Genomic DNA, 19079 nt, shown 5'->3' with positions numbered 1-19079 from the left:
ACACACGGAATGAAATAACAAAACAGAAAAACAGAATTCATGTATTTACACTCACCTTGATCCGTACTGTTGCCAAGGTTTCTTTATAAATACTGATACAGGTAGGAAATCCCTTAGGCCTTTGGGCAACGTATTAAATGTTCGAAATGTTCTGACAACAAAATAATGATTGTAGAGGGTGGATCTCTGTGATTTGGTATTTTGAGGGTTAGGTTAGCTGTTGCTCTGGTCAGGATGTTATGAATGGCTGAGAGGAACTGGAAAGAATCTGCTAGATAAGAAGGTGTCTGCTTGTGTATTATTTTGTGGAGTAGAAGCAACGAATGATATCTACGACGCTGGTTTATTTGTTGTTTTAGTTCTTTTCGGTCTCTAGGACCGAAAAAGGATCGATCAATTGGTCGGTCGGTCGGTCTGTTGGTTGGTTGGTTGGTTGGTTGGTTGGTTGGTTGGTTGGTTGGTTGGTTGGTTGGTTGGTTGGTTGGTTGGTTGGTTGGTTGGTTGGTTGGTTGGTTGGTTGGTTGGTTGGTTGGTTGGTTGGTTGGTTGGTTGGTTGGTTGGTTGGTCGGTCGGTCGGTCGGTCGGTCGGTCGGTCGGTCGGTCGGTCGGTCGGTCGGTCGGTCGGTCGGTCGGTTGGTTGGTTGGTTGGTTGGTTGGTTGGTTGGTTGGTTGGTTGGTTGGTTGGTTGGTTGGTTGGTTGGTTGGTTGGTCAATCGATCGATCGATCGATTGATTGATAAATGAGTAACTGAACGAATACACAAGTGATTGAATAATAAATCCAGGTCCTTAAGCCCTATTACGCTTCCATTAGTAAGAAACATCCTCTTGAAATTCTCCTTTTGAAATTCTGATAACTCTGGATCGTTTAACTTTACAGCAGTGATATGAATACGCAGAAAAGCGAATTGCAATGCACGGAATAGAGTACGTTGTATATTAAACAGTAAACTGAATACACTAAGTATATTGTATAGTAGATAATGAAAAATTGAATTAAAGAGAGCAACATCATTCTCTACTTCTTTCATCCTTACGAAGAAAGTACTTAATATAACGATTAAATTGTTGGGTTTATAAATATAACACACCGCAGTCGCACTTGCTTTCGCAGTTACTAACACACTGACTACAACAGCAAATTTGGCAGCCTTCGAACTGTCCTCCAGGGTGAAAATATAGTACGCCAGAAACCCGCAGTCCGCCGTCCCCCACAGTGCCAGCAGTGAGCTCCGGACACATCGAGCTTGCGACGGAAGGTCCCGTAATATTTGCAGAGTTCTCTCTTGTTCACATGCCCAGGGGCAAAGTAGCACAAAGGTTTCTTTTTACACCGCTCCTTCAGTCACTGAGGGGTTATGCCCTTCAGCTGCATTTAGCACAGGGACTATAAGAATAGAAGCATATGATACATGTAATTCGCTATACTTATACCACGATGACGTAAATACCTTAATTTCGATTCTTTTCTTTTAATTTCTACCCGAAAAGCAAGGAGGCTCATAATTTATAAGAGGGTGGGGGCGGGGGGGGGGGCACGTGACCATGAGCCCTTAAAGAGCAGCCGTCACTGGATTCGTACCCAATATAAGATATGAAAATCATTATCTCTTTTACTTACCTTTCATTAGGAATTACTATTTCGTGCATCTGCAGTAGTTTATTTAAATGGTATGAAAAAAAACCACTAAAACACGAGTCCCGCAATATTATTCTTCTATCTGAAGTAGTTCCTTTAAGAGAATCAAACCACTGAAACTCGAGTTCTGAAATATTGTTCTTCTGTCCTTAGTAGTTCTTTTGACCGGGCGAGTTGGCCGTGCGGTTAGGGTCGCGCAGCTGTGTGCTTGCATCCGGGAGATAGTGGGTTCGAACCCCACTGTCAGCAGCCCTGAAGATAGTTTTCCGTGGTTTCCCATTGTCACACCAGGCAAATTCTGGGGCTGTACCTTAATTAAGGCCACGGCTGCTTCCTTCCCACTCCTAGGCCTTTCCTGTCCCATCGTTGCCATAAGACTTATCTGTGTCGGTGCGACGTAAAGCATATAGCAAAAAATAAAATTAGTTCTTTTATATGACAAGAGAATGAAACCACTAAACCACCAATCCTGCAATAATATCATTCTATCTGTAGTAGTTCATTTAAATGACAACAAAGGTAAAACACTAAAACACAAGTCCCACAATATTATTCTTCTACCTGTAGTAGTTCCTTTAACTGACAAGCGAAATAAAACACTAAAACACGAGTCCTGCAATATTGTTTTTCTGTCGTGCGTAGTTCTTGTATATGACAAGAGAATAAAATCACTAAACCAAGAATCCTGCAATAATATTATTCTATCTGTAGTAGTTCATTTAAATGACAATAAAAGTAAAACACTAAAACACAAGTCCAATAATATTATTATTCTATCTGCAATAGTTCCTTTCAATTACAAGAGAAACAAAACTCTGTAAGATGAGTCCTGAAATGTTCTTCATCTGTAGCAGTTCATATAAATGACAAGATAAGAAAAACACTAAAACACGAATTCTGCAATACTAGTTCTTATAAAGAACAAGAGAAAACACTAAAAGATGAGTCCTCCGAGCATTTCCTTCTATCTGTAGTAGTTCTTGTAATTACTCAAACACGAGCCCCGCAATATTATTCGCTCTCTCCAGCAGCTTTATAGAATAATTTTTGTTGAAATCACTTCTCTTGGGACCCAATGACAATTCTAACCACTCCTGTGATGGCACATAAATCCTGCTAAGTATATTACTGAAAGTAATGTTAATCTTTCAAGATCATGAATTGCAGATTTACAGAAGTTTTTCGCCTACAGGTGTGTATGTAGTGGACGAGACTATTACGGGATATGTACCCAGTACACATCTTGAAGAAGACCTTGTGCACGCTCAGAACATGGGATTCATGGACCCTAGTGACGAACTGCTCTACGTCAGACACCGATTACAGAAACTAGACTTCTACTTCGCCTTCATGAAGGTGATGTCAGAGGACTGTCGCCAGAGAATGCTGTGCGAGGTATCCAGAGAACCATCCAGGTTCTATCCTCTGAGCAGTGTCCTGGAAGACGTTACCAGGTGAGTAACGTAGCAATGTCACCTGAAGGAGAAAACATTAGTCCTATATTTAGTTTCATCCATCAGAAGACATTGAAAGAGAACACAGAGGCATGAGCTGAACGATAAGGCATTATTCCAATCCCTTAAACTGCACTGAAGGATGCTGTATTTATTTCTTCTTCTTTCTTTCTTTCTTTCTTTCTTTCTTTCTTTCTTTCTTTCTTTCTTTCTTTCTTCGTTATGCCCATTCATAGAGCGCATTTGAACTTGTTAGTTGGCATGATGGTTTGTGCCTTCTTATCCTCCCAAAATCTCTTCATGAATGCACTGTGTTGCATCTTGCGTTCTGTCGACCACTTCCTACCAGTTGTCTTTTTTGGTTTCTCCCTAAATTTATGATTGGCTACTTTGGTTCTAAAAGCTCCACGATTTTCCATGATGTCGTCTGTAATATTTATTTCTTGGAGGTCCGCCTTAGTTTCTTCTAGCCATTTTATTTTGACCTTCTTTGAGTTGATTACTTTGAATAATCTTTTAGTTAGTCTGTCGCTGTTCATTTTGTAGATATGGCCATGGAAATTAAGGCGCATTTTCCGTACGGCATCAGTAAACCTGTCGGTGAAGGAGTAGAGGTCCGCTGTTTTCCTCTTAATCCACATTCCATTTTATTTCGTAGGACCATAAATTTTCCTGAGAATTTTCCGCTCCTGCTTTTCAATTTCTGTAATTTTAGAGTGAGCTGTATTTATTTATTTATTTATTTATTTATTTATTTATTTATTTATTTATTTATTTATTTATTTATTTATTTATGCCTTTAAAAGTCGCAAAATTAAGTTTCTTGGCCCTTTTGATGATTATGACGACGATGATGATGATGGTGATCGTGATGTTGGTTCGAGAGGAGCTTTTTAAACACAATCTGCAGTGAAAGAAGGGGAATATTATAACGTATCGACTACATTCCGTATGTAACTGTGGGTACAGTTCCTAGTATAGGCTACGGCCACCAACCCCTTCACGTTCTCCGATCATCTCCTTCACCGTCACAAATCTCCCGGCCTGAGAGACGGCGTCACCGTCTAAGAGACCCGCCTCCCCCTTCAGAGAAGGAATGAAGACATTTTAATAGTAATAAGGCATGAAAAATGACAACTATATGCATTCAAAAATAACTTAGCCTACTGAACATGTGTTATTTTATGCAAGTTAAAGTCTACAATGGCAAATTAACCATTCACGACAGTATTTACATTATATTCACCTACGCACACATGCATTTTTAATTTTTAATTTAGAGATTAGGCATATACAGTGACAGGCGGCCCTGTGGTGTAACGGTAGCGTCCCTACCTCTTATCTGGAGGACTTGGGTTCGATTCCTGGCCAGATCAGTAAATTTTACCTAGATGTGGTTCGAGGTCGACTCAGCCTACGTGATTACAATTGAGAGCTATCTGACAGTGAGATAGAGGCCTTGTTACAGAAAACCAAGAATAGACGATTCGTCGTGCCGACCACACGACACCTCGCAATCTGCACGCCTCCAAGCTGAGCAGCGGTCGCAGGTGACACCATGGGATTTTTTGTGTACAGTGACAACTATGCACATACCATAATTTTATAAAGACTATATTATATAGATCCACTTGCACATTATCATGAAATCACATATGTGTTACTTTCTATAATTTGACATATTTCTTTTTCTATTGAGATGTACGAAGGCTTTGTTGACGACTGCAAAACATTTATGGCCCAACAAGAAATAACAGTTGTAATACATACCATCTACACTAATGTGCACTGACTGAGCAAATGTCATGGGATAGCGGAGCACTGATGCGCAGGTGTGTTGTCTGCGCACCACACGCCCCCTGTGCCAGCGGCAGTTGTATAGGAGACCTTGTGAGCAGTGGCTGTGTATGTGACAGGTGTAACATGGAACGTCGTCGTGAGATGACACCGATCGAACGGGGTATGGTGGTCGGTGCCCGACGGATGGGAAGTGCGATTTCGGAAGTGATGCGGGAATTTGGCTTCACGCGTTCAACCGTGTCCAGGGTGTATCGTGAATGGTTAAATGCTGGTGTCACCGTCCAAAAGAGACGAACGACCGGCCGTCCAGCCACCCTCGATGACCGTAACCGGCGACATCTTAGACGGATTGTTAATAGTGACAGACGGGCAACCGTGCAACAAATCACGGCTCAATTCAACACAGGCCGTGCTAGACACGTCTCCCAGTGGACAATCTATAGGAACATGGGTTCTATGGGGTATGAGAGCTGGCGCCGCACACGCCATCGGACACAACGACGCGCATTTGTTGCCATTCACCAGGGATGGACACTGGAACAATGATGTAACGTGATATTGTCGGACGAATCACGATTTCAACTGCACCATGCTGATGGGAGGCACCGTGTATGGCGCAGACCACATGTAAAGATGGATCCCGCCTGCCTCGAAGGTGTAGTCCAGGGCGCTGGTGTCTCTGTTATGGTCTGGGGTGCATTTTCCTGGTATGGAATAGGCCCCTAGTTTTTCTGGAAGAGACTTTGAATGGTGCGCGGTATGTTGAGCTGCGAGGAGACCATCTCCACCCATTTTTGGCCTTCCAGCGCCTAGACGGTTCTGCGGTGTTTCAAAATGATAACGCGCCACCACATCCCTCCCACGTCGCCCGGGAATGGTTCCAGGAACATGCAGCGGAGGTCCAACGATTGCCATGGACACCCAGGAGCCCCGATATGAACCCTATCGAAAATATCTGGGATTCCTGGAACACAGGCTGCGTGCCATGGATCCTGCACCCACGAACAGACCAGCATTGGAGGCCGCTCTGCAAACGATTTGGTGCCAGCTGCGTCCAGAGGACTACCAGGGACTAGTCGACTCACTTCCACGGCGTCTCACTGCAGTTCGCAGGGCCAGAAGAGGCTCCACACGCTATTAGGTGACTATCCCATGACATTTGCTAAGTCAGTGTAATATTCAATCATTTAAGGACTTCTATAACTTCACATCAAAACATTTCTACACACACCCTTATATTTATTTAATTTTCGGAAATCTGTAGAATGATTTTGACGCACTCTGCTGTCCGTAATTATTATAACCATATACAGCGCAGCCCTTTTTCCTTAAAATAATTCAATATTATTGATATTATTACATTGCATTACTCCACAGCTGTTAATGGCCGGTTTTTGGTTGGCACTTCAAGCCACCAGAGCGAGTAGCAGTCGCTGTCGCAAGTTTTCACTCTTGTTTTCCACTATTATCTTTGTATCTATTTGGTCAAATCAGTGAATATATAGAATTTAGTATGCTGTTTTTCTAAGCAATAATACAATCATGAAATGAATAATACCGATGGGATTTATAATTTCCCCAACCATACCCAAATGTTCTCAAAACTTCCCCGTTTTCTCTCACGTCACAATATTTCATAGAACTTTTTCTTACATCTGACAACACTGCATTAGTGACATTAAGCTGTATGGGACCGGGTATGTGACATTCATTAATTTTCAGCAATCTGAAAGGAGCGTTCAGAATATTATTACTCAGTAAAAAGCCTTTGAGATGATATAGAAAAGTCAGCAGTTCTTTTCGAAGAGGGTCTATCCTCAAAACCTATATTCTCAATTGACGGCGAATTGTGACTTCAACCAATAGAGGTAGGAACAAATCTTTTAAAAAATCAGTAGTATGTTATTTATTTTTGAAATCGATAAGTTCAGTGTGCCTCGAAGGAAAATACGATAATGTTGTATCTCTTTCCTTTACTGACGTCGCGCCATCTAAGAGCGAAGACGCAAATTTTCTGGAAGTCGCTTTCTTACTAATGTATTAGGTAACATACATAGCACGCTGAATGTTGAATACTGCAGAAGGTTACCGATTATTTTTATGGAGGATATTCGTTTCAAAAATCATGTTATTTTACTATTATCTTCGTCTGCAGTGCAGGTTCTTAAACAGATTTTGAACTATGTGTATTCTAATCATCGTGCTCTATAGTATCCTCTATTGACGTCCGAAACGGGGGAGGAGCCTACGGTCAGCTGTTTCCAATATGGCGGCGAGATAGTGACGGGAAATAAACACGACAATGATCGGGTGTGCGTCTGTAGGATTTATTAAGTGTTCAAAATGTCTTTGGTGTCCTGTGCGCAACTGTTGAGAGGTGTCGGAGATTTCACGCGTCCATTAGTGGAAGGGGAAGAAATATTCAAGCGTAATTACTTGATATGTGTAGGTAAAAAGTTTGAAACAGAAGATGAAAACTGGTGTTGTAGCGTTGTGTTTACAATCATCCCACATCGATTCAAAACCCCACAAAGTTAACGTTGTCTTGAACAAAGGGAGTGAAAATGTGAAGTGCAACTGTACATGTAAAGCGGGTTTGTCAGAGAAATGTTACCGTTGACACGCTAATGTACCTTAACAGTTAAGCTACTGTAATTTTCCACTATTAGAGGTTATGGAGTAATTTCTTGTTGATTTGGTCCATGCCAAAGCCTTAGCCAGGTGACGGGGAGTTACCTGTCTTGTAAACTGTAATCTTGGGGAAGAAATAAAATAATAATTCTACTAAGTAAATATTGTAAAGCAAATAAATCCTAGGCTTTATACAGGCTTGTGTTGGAACAGCCCACATCCTAATCTTAATATTCTTCCATTTTTACCATCAGCACAAAAGTTAGAACTTAGAACCGACAATAATAAGTATAAAAATTATAACTACCTACAGAATATGCAGAGCAAAGTTTGAAAATAATTAAAGAATACTATAACCTCTAGTCACAGCTGTTTGGGGTTGAAGAATACTTGGTTTGTCCAATTCTACCAAATAATTAGGTTATGGCTTCTAATTTATGATGATCGGGCGAGTTGGCCGTGCGGTTAGGAGCGTGCAGTTGTGAGCTCGCATCCGGGAGATAGTGGGTTCGAACCCCACTGTCGGCAGCCCTGAAGATGGTTTTCCGTGGTTCCCCAAATGCTGGGGCTGTACCTTCATTAAGGCCACGGCCGCTTCCTTCCCATTCCTAGACCTTCCCTGTCCCATCGTCGCCATAGCACCTATCTGTGTCGGTGTGACGTAAAACATATAGCAAAAAAAGCTAATTCATGATGGCAAAATACTACGTATTCTCTTTCATTGAAAGAAGTATTTTATAGACAATTTAAATGCAGTGTTTAATTACTACCAGTTAAAGATATTACTCACACGTAGATAGTTAATTTACTGTCTGCTGTTACACATATGAAGAAGTTTACAAAGAGCGGATTACATTCTATGTGCGGCACAGAAGTATTAGGCTACAAGTTTATCAGTATTTTTGATGTAGATAAATCTTTGTGAATACAAATTAGAGACAATAACTATCAATGAGTACAATAAACAGTACCGGTACCTACGCTGTGGAAAGAAGTCGTCTTCACGAGAATGCAGACTGCACACTTTCATGTATCGCGTAACGCGTTTTCCAATTGACAGCGCGGAAGCCCATCTTTCTCTCTGAACTTTTTGTACAGGAAAGTAGTGAAGAGATTTCGCATCCGTCTTGTACGATTTGCAACCGTATACAGAGCAGTACCTCCTCAAATTTGACAATTTTCTTTCTGTTTCCATCACGACGTCAATGCTTCGCCATGTAAATAAAGCTCACCAGTCACTATGTTGCAGCCTCAACATTCTTCCGCGTGGCTGCGCCATCCAACTTTTCTGACGTCAATAAAGTAAATGAACTTTATAGCATACTGGAACAATTGCTGACGTCGTACGCCGCTTCTAAAAGTGAAACCTGGCCTTGCGACTAGTTACGCCTAGTGATGCAGGGCAGCTACGAATTTCGGCACATGTTTATGATTGTCGGAAACTCTACCGTTAAGTGGTAATACAGTAATAATGTGAGATGTGCAAAAGACATAGAGGTTAATAACTTCATCTCTTGTGATGTCTTCTTGTACATTATCCTCTTTGGATGTCGGTTGTCATCAGAGCGATCTGGTTCTTGTTCTCAGCAATTCGTAAAAGAGAGGGGTTACTGAGTCCATACCATTCTCGTAGATTCCGTAGCCAAGAAATTCTCCTTCCTTCATTTTTAGCCTTTAAGATAAGCTTAAGGAGTCTATATTTATCGTTTCGAATGATATGGCCAAAGTACTAAAGTTTCTTCTTTTTGATGTTGTGTATGATCTCTATTTCTTTGTTGAGGCGTTGGAGTACTTCAGTGTTACGTATTCTGTCAACCCATGATATTCTGAACAGGCGTCGGTAACACCACAACTCAAAAGATCCAAGTTTTTTGGTAGTGTTCTCTGTTAAGGTCCAAGTCTCGGCACCATAAGACAGACAATACGTAACACCGAAGTACTAGAAGAAGAAGGGGATTGATCTTAAAGTCCCTGTTACAGAGAAGTTTGCTCATTCTCTTGAATGCAGTCCTTGGCTGTTCAATTCAGGACCTAATTTCAACAGCATTGTTCCACCTGTGATCAAGTACCTAAAGCATTAGACCTGCACCAGTGATGTGCCAGCCACTGTGTCAAGTTAGCAGGTTGAATGACATGTTTTCTTACGACAATTACTTTGGTCTTTCTCGTGTTTAAACGCAGACCTGCTGCATCACTGTGTTCAGCCACACAGTTTGATAATGTCTGCAGATCTTCAGCACTTGTTGCAAGCAGAACAGTATCATCTGCATATCACAGATAATATATTGTGATCCCATTAACAACGATGACCTCCTGCTTTCCTTCTAGAGCTTCAAAAAATACCCTTTCAGAGTAAATATTGAAGAGGAGAGGAGAGAGAACACATCCTTGCCTGACTCCTTGCTTTATTTAAATAGCACAGGTGTTTGTGCTGTGATTGAAAATGGTAATTCATTCTACTCTTATGTCATCTGCATTCCAACTTGAATATTTAATCTAGTTTGAATTTAATTATTGCTCTCATGTATCATTTATTAGCCGGTAATATTTACGGAGATTTTGTCACGTCAGGTACGTATGTTACAGATTTCGTTTCAAACGTCCGTAGGTTTTAATGAAGTAGTTGGAAAAGAATGACTTGGAAACCAACGGAATACATTTCTCTGAGATGTATGAGAATATGTTTATACAGGATGTCCTTGAAAAAGGATCCAATATTTACAGAAGAGGCAGCACGCAATAAACTAAGGAAGAAAGATCCTATAAACATTGGTCGCAGTCCGACTCTGGGATGGGTTTAAAGAAATTGTTGAGGAATGTGAAAATAGGTTTGTACCTTTAAAAGTGGTAAGGAATGGTAAAGATCCACTATATTATAACAGGGAAGTAAAGAGACTAAGAAGGAGGTGCAGGCTGGAAAGAAATAGAGTTAGAAATGACTGTGGAAGTAAGGAGAAATTGAAGGGACTTACTATGAAATTAAATCTAGCAAAGAAGTCAGCTAAGGACAACATGATGATAAACATAATTGGTGGCCACACTAATTTTAGTGATAAATGGAAGAGTATGTATAGGTACTTTAAGGCAGAAACAGGTTCCAAGAAGGACATTCCAGGAATAATTAATGAACAAGGGGAGTGTGTATGCGAGGATCTTCAAAGGGCAGAAGTATTCAGTCAGCAGTATGTAAAGATTGTTGGTTACAAGGATAATATCCAGATAGAGGAGGTGACTAATACTAAAGAAGTGTTAAAATTTACCTATGACAGCAATGCTATTTAGAGTAAGATACAAAAGTTGAAAACTAGAACACCAGCTGGAATTGATAAGGTTTCGGGGGATATACTAAAGACAAGTACTTGTTTCATTTTTGTTTGCATGAAGGAACTTTACCAAATGAATGGAGAGTTGCTATAGTAGCCCCTGTATATAAAGGAAAGGGTGATAGGCATAAAGCTGAAAATTGCAGGCCAGTCACTTTGACATGCATTGTATGTAAGCTTTGGGAAAGCATTCTTTCTGATTATATAAGACATGTTTGCAAATTTAATAAATGGTTTGACAGAAGGCAGTTTGGGTGTAGATAAGGTTATTCCACTGAAGCCCAACTTGTAGGATTACAGCAAGGTATAGCAGATATCCTGGATTCAGGAGGTCAATTGGACTGTATTGCGATTGACTTATCTAAGGCATTTGATAGGGTAGAACATGGGAGACTACTTCTAGAAAACAGAACTCAGAGAATTAGAGTAGGTGAGGCTTTATCTGTCCCTGTAAAAATTCAGAGGGGAATTCCTCAAGGCAGTATTATTGGACCTTTATGTTTTCTTATATATATCAATGATATGTGTAAAGAAGTGGAATCTGAGATAAGGCTTTTCGCAGATGATGTTATTCTGTACAGCGTAATAAATAAATTACAAGATTGTGAGCAACTGCAAAATGACCTCGATAATGTAGTGAGATGGACAGTAGGCAATGGTATGATGATAAACGGGGATAAAAGTCAGGTTGTGAGTTTCACAAATAGGAAAAGCCCTCTCAGTTTTAATTACTGCGTTGATGGGGTGGAAGTTCCCTTCGGGGATCATTGTAAATACCTAGCTATAAATATAAGGAAAGAGCTTAATTGGGGAAATCACATAAATATGATTTAAATGAAGGGTACAGATCTCTGCACATGGTTATGAGAGTATTTAGGGGTTGTAGTAAGGATGTAAAGGAGAGAGCATATTTGTCTCTGGTGAGACCTCAACTTGAGTATGATTCCAGTGTATGGGAGCTTTACCAGGATTACTTGATTCAGGAACTGGAAAAAATCCAAAGAAAAGCAGCTCGATTTGTTCTGGGCGATTTCCGACAAAAGAGTAGCGTTACAAAAATGTTGCAAAGTTTGGGCTGGGAAGACTTGGGAGAAAGGAGACGAACTGCACGACTAAGTGGTATGTTCCGTGCTGTCAGTGGAGAGATGGCGTGGGAGGACGTCAGTAGACGAATAAGTTTGGATGGTGTCTTTAAAAGTAGGAAAGATCACAATATGAGGATAAAGTTGGAATTCAAGAGGACAAATTGGGGCAAATATTCCTTTATAGGAAGGGGAGTTAGGGATTGGAATAACTTACCAAGGGAGATGTTCAATAAATTTCCAATTTCTTTGCAATCATTTAATAAAAGGCTATGAAAACAACAGATAGAGAATCTGCCACCTGGGCGACTGCCCTAAACACAGATCAGTAGTGATTGATTGTTGACTCGTTGGCTGAATGGTCAACGCACTGGCCTTCGGTTTAGAGGGTCGCGGGTTCGATTCCCGGCCGGGTCGGGGATTTTAACCTCCATTGGTTAATTCCAATGGTCCGGAGGCTGGGTGTTTGTGCTGTTCCCAACATCCCTGCAACTCGCACACCACACATAACACTATCCTCCACCACAATAACACGCAGTTACCTATACATGGCAGATGCCGCCCACCCTCATCGGTGGGTCTGCCTTAGAAGGGCTACACTCGGCTAGAAATAGCCACACGAAATTATAACATTGGTCGCAAACCTACTAACGTGTTACGTTATGGTCTTAGTATGATAGGGTACCGCCCATTTTTATCGTAGAGTTAGATGACACCTAACACTGGTCTTCCATGAGTGATGGATTGGTCTGGGAAGGCCAGTATTTTTGTCTGCCCGCTCGCCTGACCACAACCCTTTAGACTTTTAGCTTTGGAGACATGTAAAAACCATGGTGTATGCGATTCCCATAAATGACGTGGATACACTACTAGAACGCGTGTTCAATGCCTCTGATACAATTCGGCAGCAACCAGGGGTTTCTAATGAATGCGTGGTTTCATGCGACGTAGGGTGGAAGGTTGCACTGCAACGGATGGCGGTCACATCGAGCTCTTGTGATGGTGGTCACTGAAGGTAGTTGGTTTCTTCTTCTTCTTCTTGTTCTTCTTCTTAATCAGTTTACCCTCCAGGTTCGGTTTTTCCCTTGGACTCAGCGAGGGATCCCACTTCTACCGCCTCAAGGGCAGGGTCCTGGAGCTACAGACTCTGGGTCTGGGATACAACTGGGGAGGATGACCAGTGCCTCGCCAGGTGGCCTCACCTGCTATGCTGAACAGGGGCCTTGTGGGAGGATGGGAAGATTGGAAGGGATAGACAAGGAAGTGGGAAGGAAGTGGCCATGGCCTTAAGGCATTTGCCTGGAGAAGAAGTGGGAAACCACGGAAAACCACTTCCAGGATGGCTGAGGTGGGAATCGAACCCACCTCTACTTACTTGACCTCCCGAGGCTGAGTGGACCCCGTTCCAGCCCTCGTACCACTTTTCAAATTTCGTGGCAGAGCCGGGAATCGAATCCGGGCCTTCGGGAGTGGCAGCTAATCACACTAACCACTACACCACAGAGGTAGACGAAGGTAGTGGTACTGGACCATAACTCCCAAGATACTGGGTTTGCCACCAATGTTTTTAGGAACTGTTTTCCTTCGTTTGTTGCATTCTGTTTCCGTTGTACATATTGGAAACTATTTCAAGAACATTTTGTATACATTCAATTGCACTAAAATTGGCCGGCAAAGAAATATTTAAATTGTATACTGCACCTGTCCTGGGCTCTTCAGGGCATCATTAAAGCAACTTATGCCCGGTTCCTGGAACGTGAGATATCGAACCTATAGCAGTATCGAATGGTTAACTTGTGTTTTGACGTTGCACGAACGTAAGATACATCTATCGGTTTGATAAATTTCTTGCTAACTTGGCAGGGCCCTGAGCAGGAGATATCTATTTGTTAACTTGGTGGGCGCGTGCGCAGTACTTCAGTATCAGCAGCTAACGTTGTGCTTGTTAATATTTTCTATGGCTTTCTCATCTTCTTCGGACGAAGAAATTGTAGAAATGGTCAGCATTCTAGAACGACCACAATTATATCATCGTCGACCTAATGTTCTAATGCAGTATACAGTAGCGAAAATGAATTCAAAGACAGATTGAGGCTAAACAAATATACTGTCATAGGTTTGGTAGAGGTTGCAGGTGACAATTTGCGTCCTATGACGAATAATTTTCCATTGTCCCCTGTTGATCAATTATTAATTACGATACCCTTTAAGATTCGGTACTTATATGTGTACCTGTGACTGCATTCGTGTCCATAAAAGCACTGGTACCAGTAACTGAGTATAACAGATAATTACACATTTGTCGTAGTAGGCCTATTGCAGCCCTACTTGCATTGGCAGTGAGCATATACTTTTACCGTGGTATTGTTTTTAATTTACATATTATTACATTTCAAGGAACTAACAGGTTATATAATTATGTTAATTGCCCGATATATATCGTTATACTGTGATCAAACAATGTTCATATTTTGTAATAACGGGGAAGAGATACGGTATACTCACAAGGCTCAGTGCAAACTGGATTGCGTGTGACATGTGCCACTGTATGCATATTTCATTAGAACTTCTCAAACAATGTCAAATTCTTCTGACAGTCCTTAAACACCACGAAACTGACACCCTCGTCTGCAAGAACTAGTCGAATAGTCATTTTTTGCTGCGTGGCAAAGAGGGGATAATAGGAGCTACACATAAAGCACTAATGCGATGCATTACTTCTGCGCATGCGCCTGACAATCTAGGGAATACACCTAATGCCCAAAAAACCGTTGCCTACGTTATAATACAGTGTCCGCCTGGCAGTGCGCGTCTTGACCACTGCAGCGCTATACTGAAATTCAAGTCAAGAGCTTAGGAAAAGTATCCTTCCGCACGTGAGCACGTCCCCTGCTCCCCCTACCCGTCACCGTTCTCCATCTCCGCCACAACCAGCTTGTTATTAACGCCGTGCGTCTATCTGACAAGTACTTCATTCTCAAATAGTGGAGCATCAAACGAAATCACATCCTATTTATTCCTTTATTGACCATGTAAAACCTACAGATTACTGATGAATACCAAGGCAATAGAAGCAAGGTTTATTTTTATTTCATAATGCAATTTGTGTGAGGCACATGGGGACTTATAACAGAAGTATACGATTCCGCTCTCATGCAACGACTGTCCGTGGCAGTTTCACACAGTTCAAAAAGCTGAAAAAACCACCTGTGAGTGGGATTGCAAAATACCATGTTAAGGCCCTTCCTGTTTTATTTACGGCGAATGACACATCGACCTTTCGCTGGACTTGGATTTTCCGTGGAGGTTAAATTCCACGCGAGCGGCGTAAACACTGTGCACAGAAACGCCGGTCAGCTGCGCGGTGTTTTTCACCACGTCTTCCACAGTCCACAGCGGATTCTCATATCGTAGGCTACTGTAAACGTTTAAAACAATTTGGTTTAGATTTCCCTCTTAATTTTTCTCCACTATTGTTAGCTTTATAGTATTTCACAGGGGACTAAAGCGTCACATCCAACGACATTAAAAATATCTATATATATGTCGTTGGTCACATCACACACGTCTTGCTCACAGCTGGCAGCAATTTTGAATACTGAACATGCTGTTGCAGCCAGTAGCCCAGTATTGCCAACAGTTTTCTTGGATCCATCTTCACATATTATGCGAACTTATCAGCAATGGAATGAACTCGAACAAAGCTTACTAAGTACACAGTGCAATAAGATATCTATATCATGTTAAATAATTCTTATTTTGCTACATACACCACTGAGAACAATAACTATTCATAGCCATCTACGTATAATATATAAGAGTTGGTAACGAACTATACAACCTGTGATATATTTTCCATATTTATACAAGGCAAAAATTTTTAATTCGTCAAGTCAGTTCACCAGAATATCTAACAAAGTTGAAGAAGCTCCTGATTTCAGAAACAAGTAACAAACCTAGGGAACTATTTGGCGCTGCGGAAGCCTTTTCACCGACCAGAAGTCTGACTAACATCAAAGGGACCGCTAAGGTCTTGAGTTGACACCACCTCACATATGCACTCACTAGCATTGCTAACGGGAGTTAAAACCAGCACAAATTTACCTCTGTACTATACTTCCTGTATAATATACGTTACTGAGCAGAATGAAAATAATAAGTGTTCACCTTTTACCCCTAGGATTTCAATTCAGCTGTGGATTTTCATTTCAGATAACACACATAACCGTCGAAATTTTTGTATGGCATTTAAAATCATATAAGGTCTGCACTAGATATTTTTACTACCACACCGTAGATTTCAGTGAAAAGGAACGACTTTAACGATTTTCCTTGATATTTTCTTCTCATAAATTGTTTTCCTTCTCAAAAAGTATTCTCGGCGATACCCATCTGTCATGCCAGTAGCGTAGTTAGTGACAGAGGGGCGCAGAAACTTCTGCAGTATTATTCTGCTTAGTTCCCCAGGATGATCACTGTTCGCACACTGTAGAATAGGATTTTTAGCAACATGTGGCAACAGTATTTCGGTTAATGTTTGTGCTATTTTTGGTCTGCCCAGCGTTATCGATATCATTTCGTCCGCTACTTGCCCCAGTTTCATCAGCAGTAAAACAAAACTTGGCTTTGGATACCTGAGACCACCTCTGTCTTCGATTTTTATTAATGACGTTAGTGGAGATGGACTCTGAGTATTACTGATTTTATCAACACACTCTTGACATGGCATGTGGTCTTCGACAACTCTTACCAAATACCCTCCAATATATGCCATTTCAGCACTCGACATGGAAACGCATGGTGCTCCTTCGGCTTCCTTTTCGATGCTTTCCGGTTGTGTTTGAAAATTTCTTTCTGACTCATGATTCGTTGCTGCCGCTTCATCCGTGTGTGCGATTTGTTCACTGACTACCGGTTGAAAAAGTTGGAAAAGATATATTTTATTTATTTTGTTCCGAAAAACGAGAAAACCATTTAGAAGCTTATAGGAGACCATTTATTCCTTTTCTGGTTATTTTTCACGAAAAACTGAGAGGTAAGAAGGAACTACTTATATATTATGTCACTTTACGTTCCACAACTATTCCTCTCTTCCTCCTGCATAGACGAGAACACTGGCGGTTCTCAGTGTTAGATTCATGTAGAGTATACCACGGAAATAATGAAAGTATGAGAGAGCTATTTAAGTCCTGGGGTACCTACTCCAATACTTGTGCCAAATACGATGGCCATGGCACCCAAGGGGTATGGTATTGCTTATACCTTCCCAAATCATATGCTAATGTTGACGGATCATGTAACTACTAAATATTTTCATTCCTCCCCTGAAGAGGGAGGCGGGCTTCCTAGACGGTGACACCGTCACCTCGGGCCAGGATAATTATGTCGTAAATAATATTATTATCATCAGAACAGGAACAATAATAATAAGTAACCTAATTTTTGCCGTCACATGGTCTGCGTATTTACTATACCATACCTTGTCTGCTCATTGCTTTAATCCATAATTCCCTAGTTGGTTCTTGGCAAGGGAATTCATGGAAACTAGTTCCAGGAACTTTTATTTCTAGAGGCTTGTTTACAAAGCGGCACGCAACAGTATGCCATTGTAATATAATTGACGTATTTTAGCAATACGACGTCACCAGTAAGTATACAATGTGTAGAAATACCGCCAACCGAGGTGTTCATATGAGGTTGAATTGCAGCGCCTCTAGCGGCAAATATAGCATCCACAGGGCGGACAGCTATGAGTGGCTATTGGGCAAGTCTTTTATTCCTTGCAGGCTAAGATAATGTATCAGTGTTTGCCAATAAATAATCTTACATTGCAGTTATATTCCAAGAAAAGTGTTATGCGCTGAACAAATTACCCAGCAAGATAATGGGCATGGGATCTGATAAGGACCGCAAGTATTAAGAAAAGTAATGACCTCGCATCTGTGTTGAGGTTATATTCTATGCCCCTTATATTAAAAAATCAATCAAATACTCTACTGAAATGTTAGTGGGACGTAAAACCAAAAATATTAACAAATATGGAACTCTAGTATAGGCCTACTCAAACTTGAGGGTCCACATTGTTAAACAGTAGTAGGCCTACCATAAATTTCACAATCGAAAACTTGTGGGCCTGTAGCGTAATGTTTATCACGGTAGTCTTGAAATTGAAAATTGAAGGCCATGAGTTTCGAATCCAGTCACCTTTTTTACTGTAATAATAATAATAATAATAATAATAACAATAATAATAATAATAATAATAATAATAATTTTCTTTACGTCCCGCTAAGTACTTTTACGGTTTTCGGAGACGCCAATGGCCGGAATACAGTCCCAAAGGAATTCTTTTACATGCCAGTATATCTACCTACACGAGGCGGACTGAGCCAGGACCGAACCTGCCAAATTTGGAGTAGAACGCCATCGCATCAACCGTCTGAGCCACTCAGCCCGGCGTAAGAAAAACTATTTCAGCGTATTATTGGCATAGGCCTGAGCACCAGTCCAACTAATTTAATACGTGTGTATGATAATTCTTCACGCATAAATTTGTGAAAGAGACTTTAGAAAATTCTGAACACTTCTTCCTTGTCAGGAACATCGAAGTTCACTCACGCAACCCCAATATGTGTTATATATATATTATGTATTTCTGTCTTCAGAGGTAAAACAGAAAATTAAAAGTACAGCAAAAGCGAGATAGCCGCGTGAGGTGAGTTCCCCTGTAGAGTTCGGGAAGATCGGCCGTACCGAAGAAAATAAGAAGTCAAAATAATGGACCAAAACTCCTGTCCCTTAATTACAGCTTCTCTTTACCAAAATCTTCATGAATCATGGATGTTAAGTTATCTGCCTCCTCTGGCGCTTTGGCTGAATACTTAGAGCTTCGTGCCACCCCACCCCCCCGTTTTTATGATACCTTCATTCTTCGGAGTGTTGGACCTCTTCCATTTCCTATCTGATTAGTGTTAATAGAGGGTGGTTAACCAGTTGTACTTCCTCTTAAAATAATTCCCACCACGGAATGGTCAGCGTACTGGCCTTCGGTTCAGAGGGCCCTGGTACCACTTCCAGCTGAGTCGGAGATTTTAATCGCGTCTGTTAATTCCTGTAGATCGAGGGCTACGGGTTTGTGTTCGTATTCATA

General features: G+C 41.1%; 1 protein-coding gene across 1 annotated transcript in view; it reads left to right on the top strand.

Moving 5' to 3' along the window:
- The window catches only part of LOC136876895 (uncharacterized), a 68394-nt gene that overhangs the window by 13110 nt on the left and 36205 nt on the right, over positions 1 to 19079 (top strand). The window contains exon 4 of the mRNA XM_067150649.2: positions 2832 to 3093. Coding sequence (XP_067006750.1) covers positions 2832 to 3093 — 262 coding nt within the window. The remainder of the gene's footprint in view (positions 1 to 2831; positions 3094 to 19079) is intronic.

This window comes from Anabrus simplex, chromosome 7 (genome assembly GCF_040414725.1).
Source record: "Anabrus simplex isolate iqAnaSimp1 chromosome 7, ASM4041472v1, whole genome shotgun sequence".
Classification (NCBI taxonomy): domain Eukaryota; kingdom Metazoa; phylum Arthropoda; class Insecta; order Orthoptera; family Tettigoniidae; genus Anabrus; species Anabrus simplex.
This window is presented reverse-complemented; position numbering and strand designations above follow the sequence as displayed.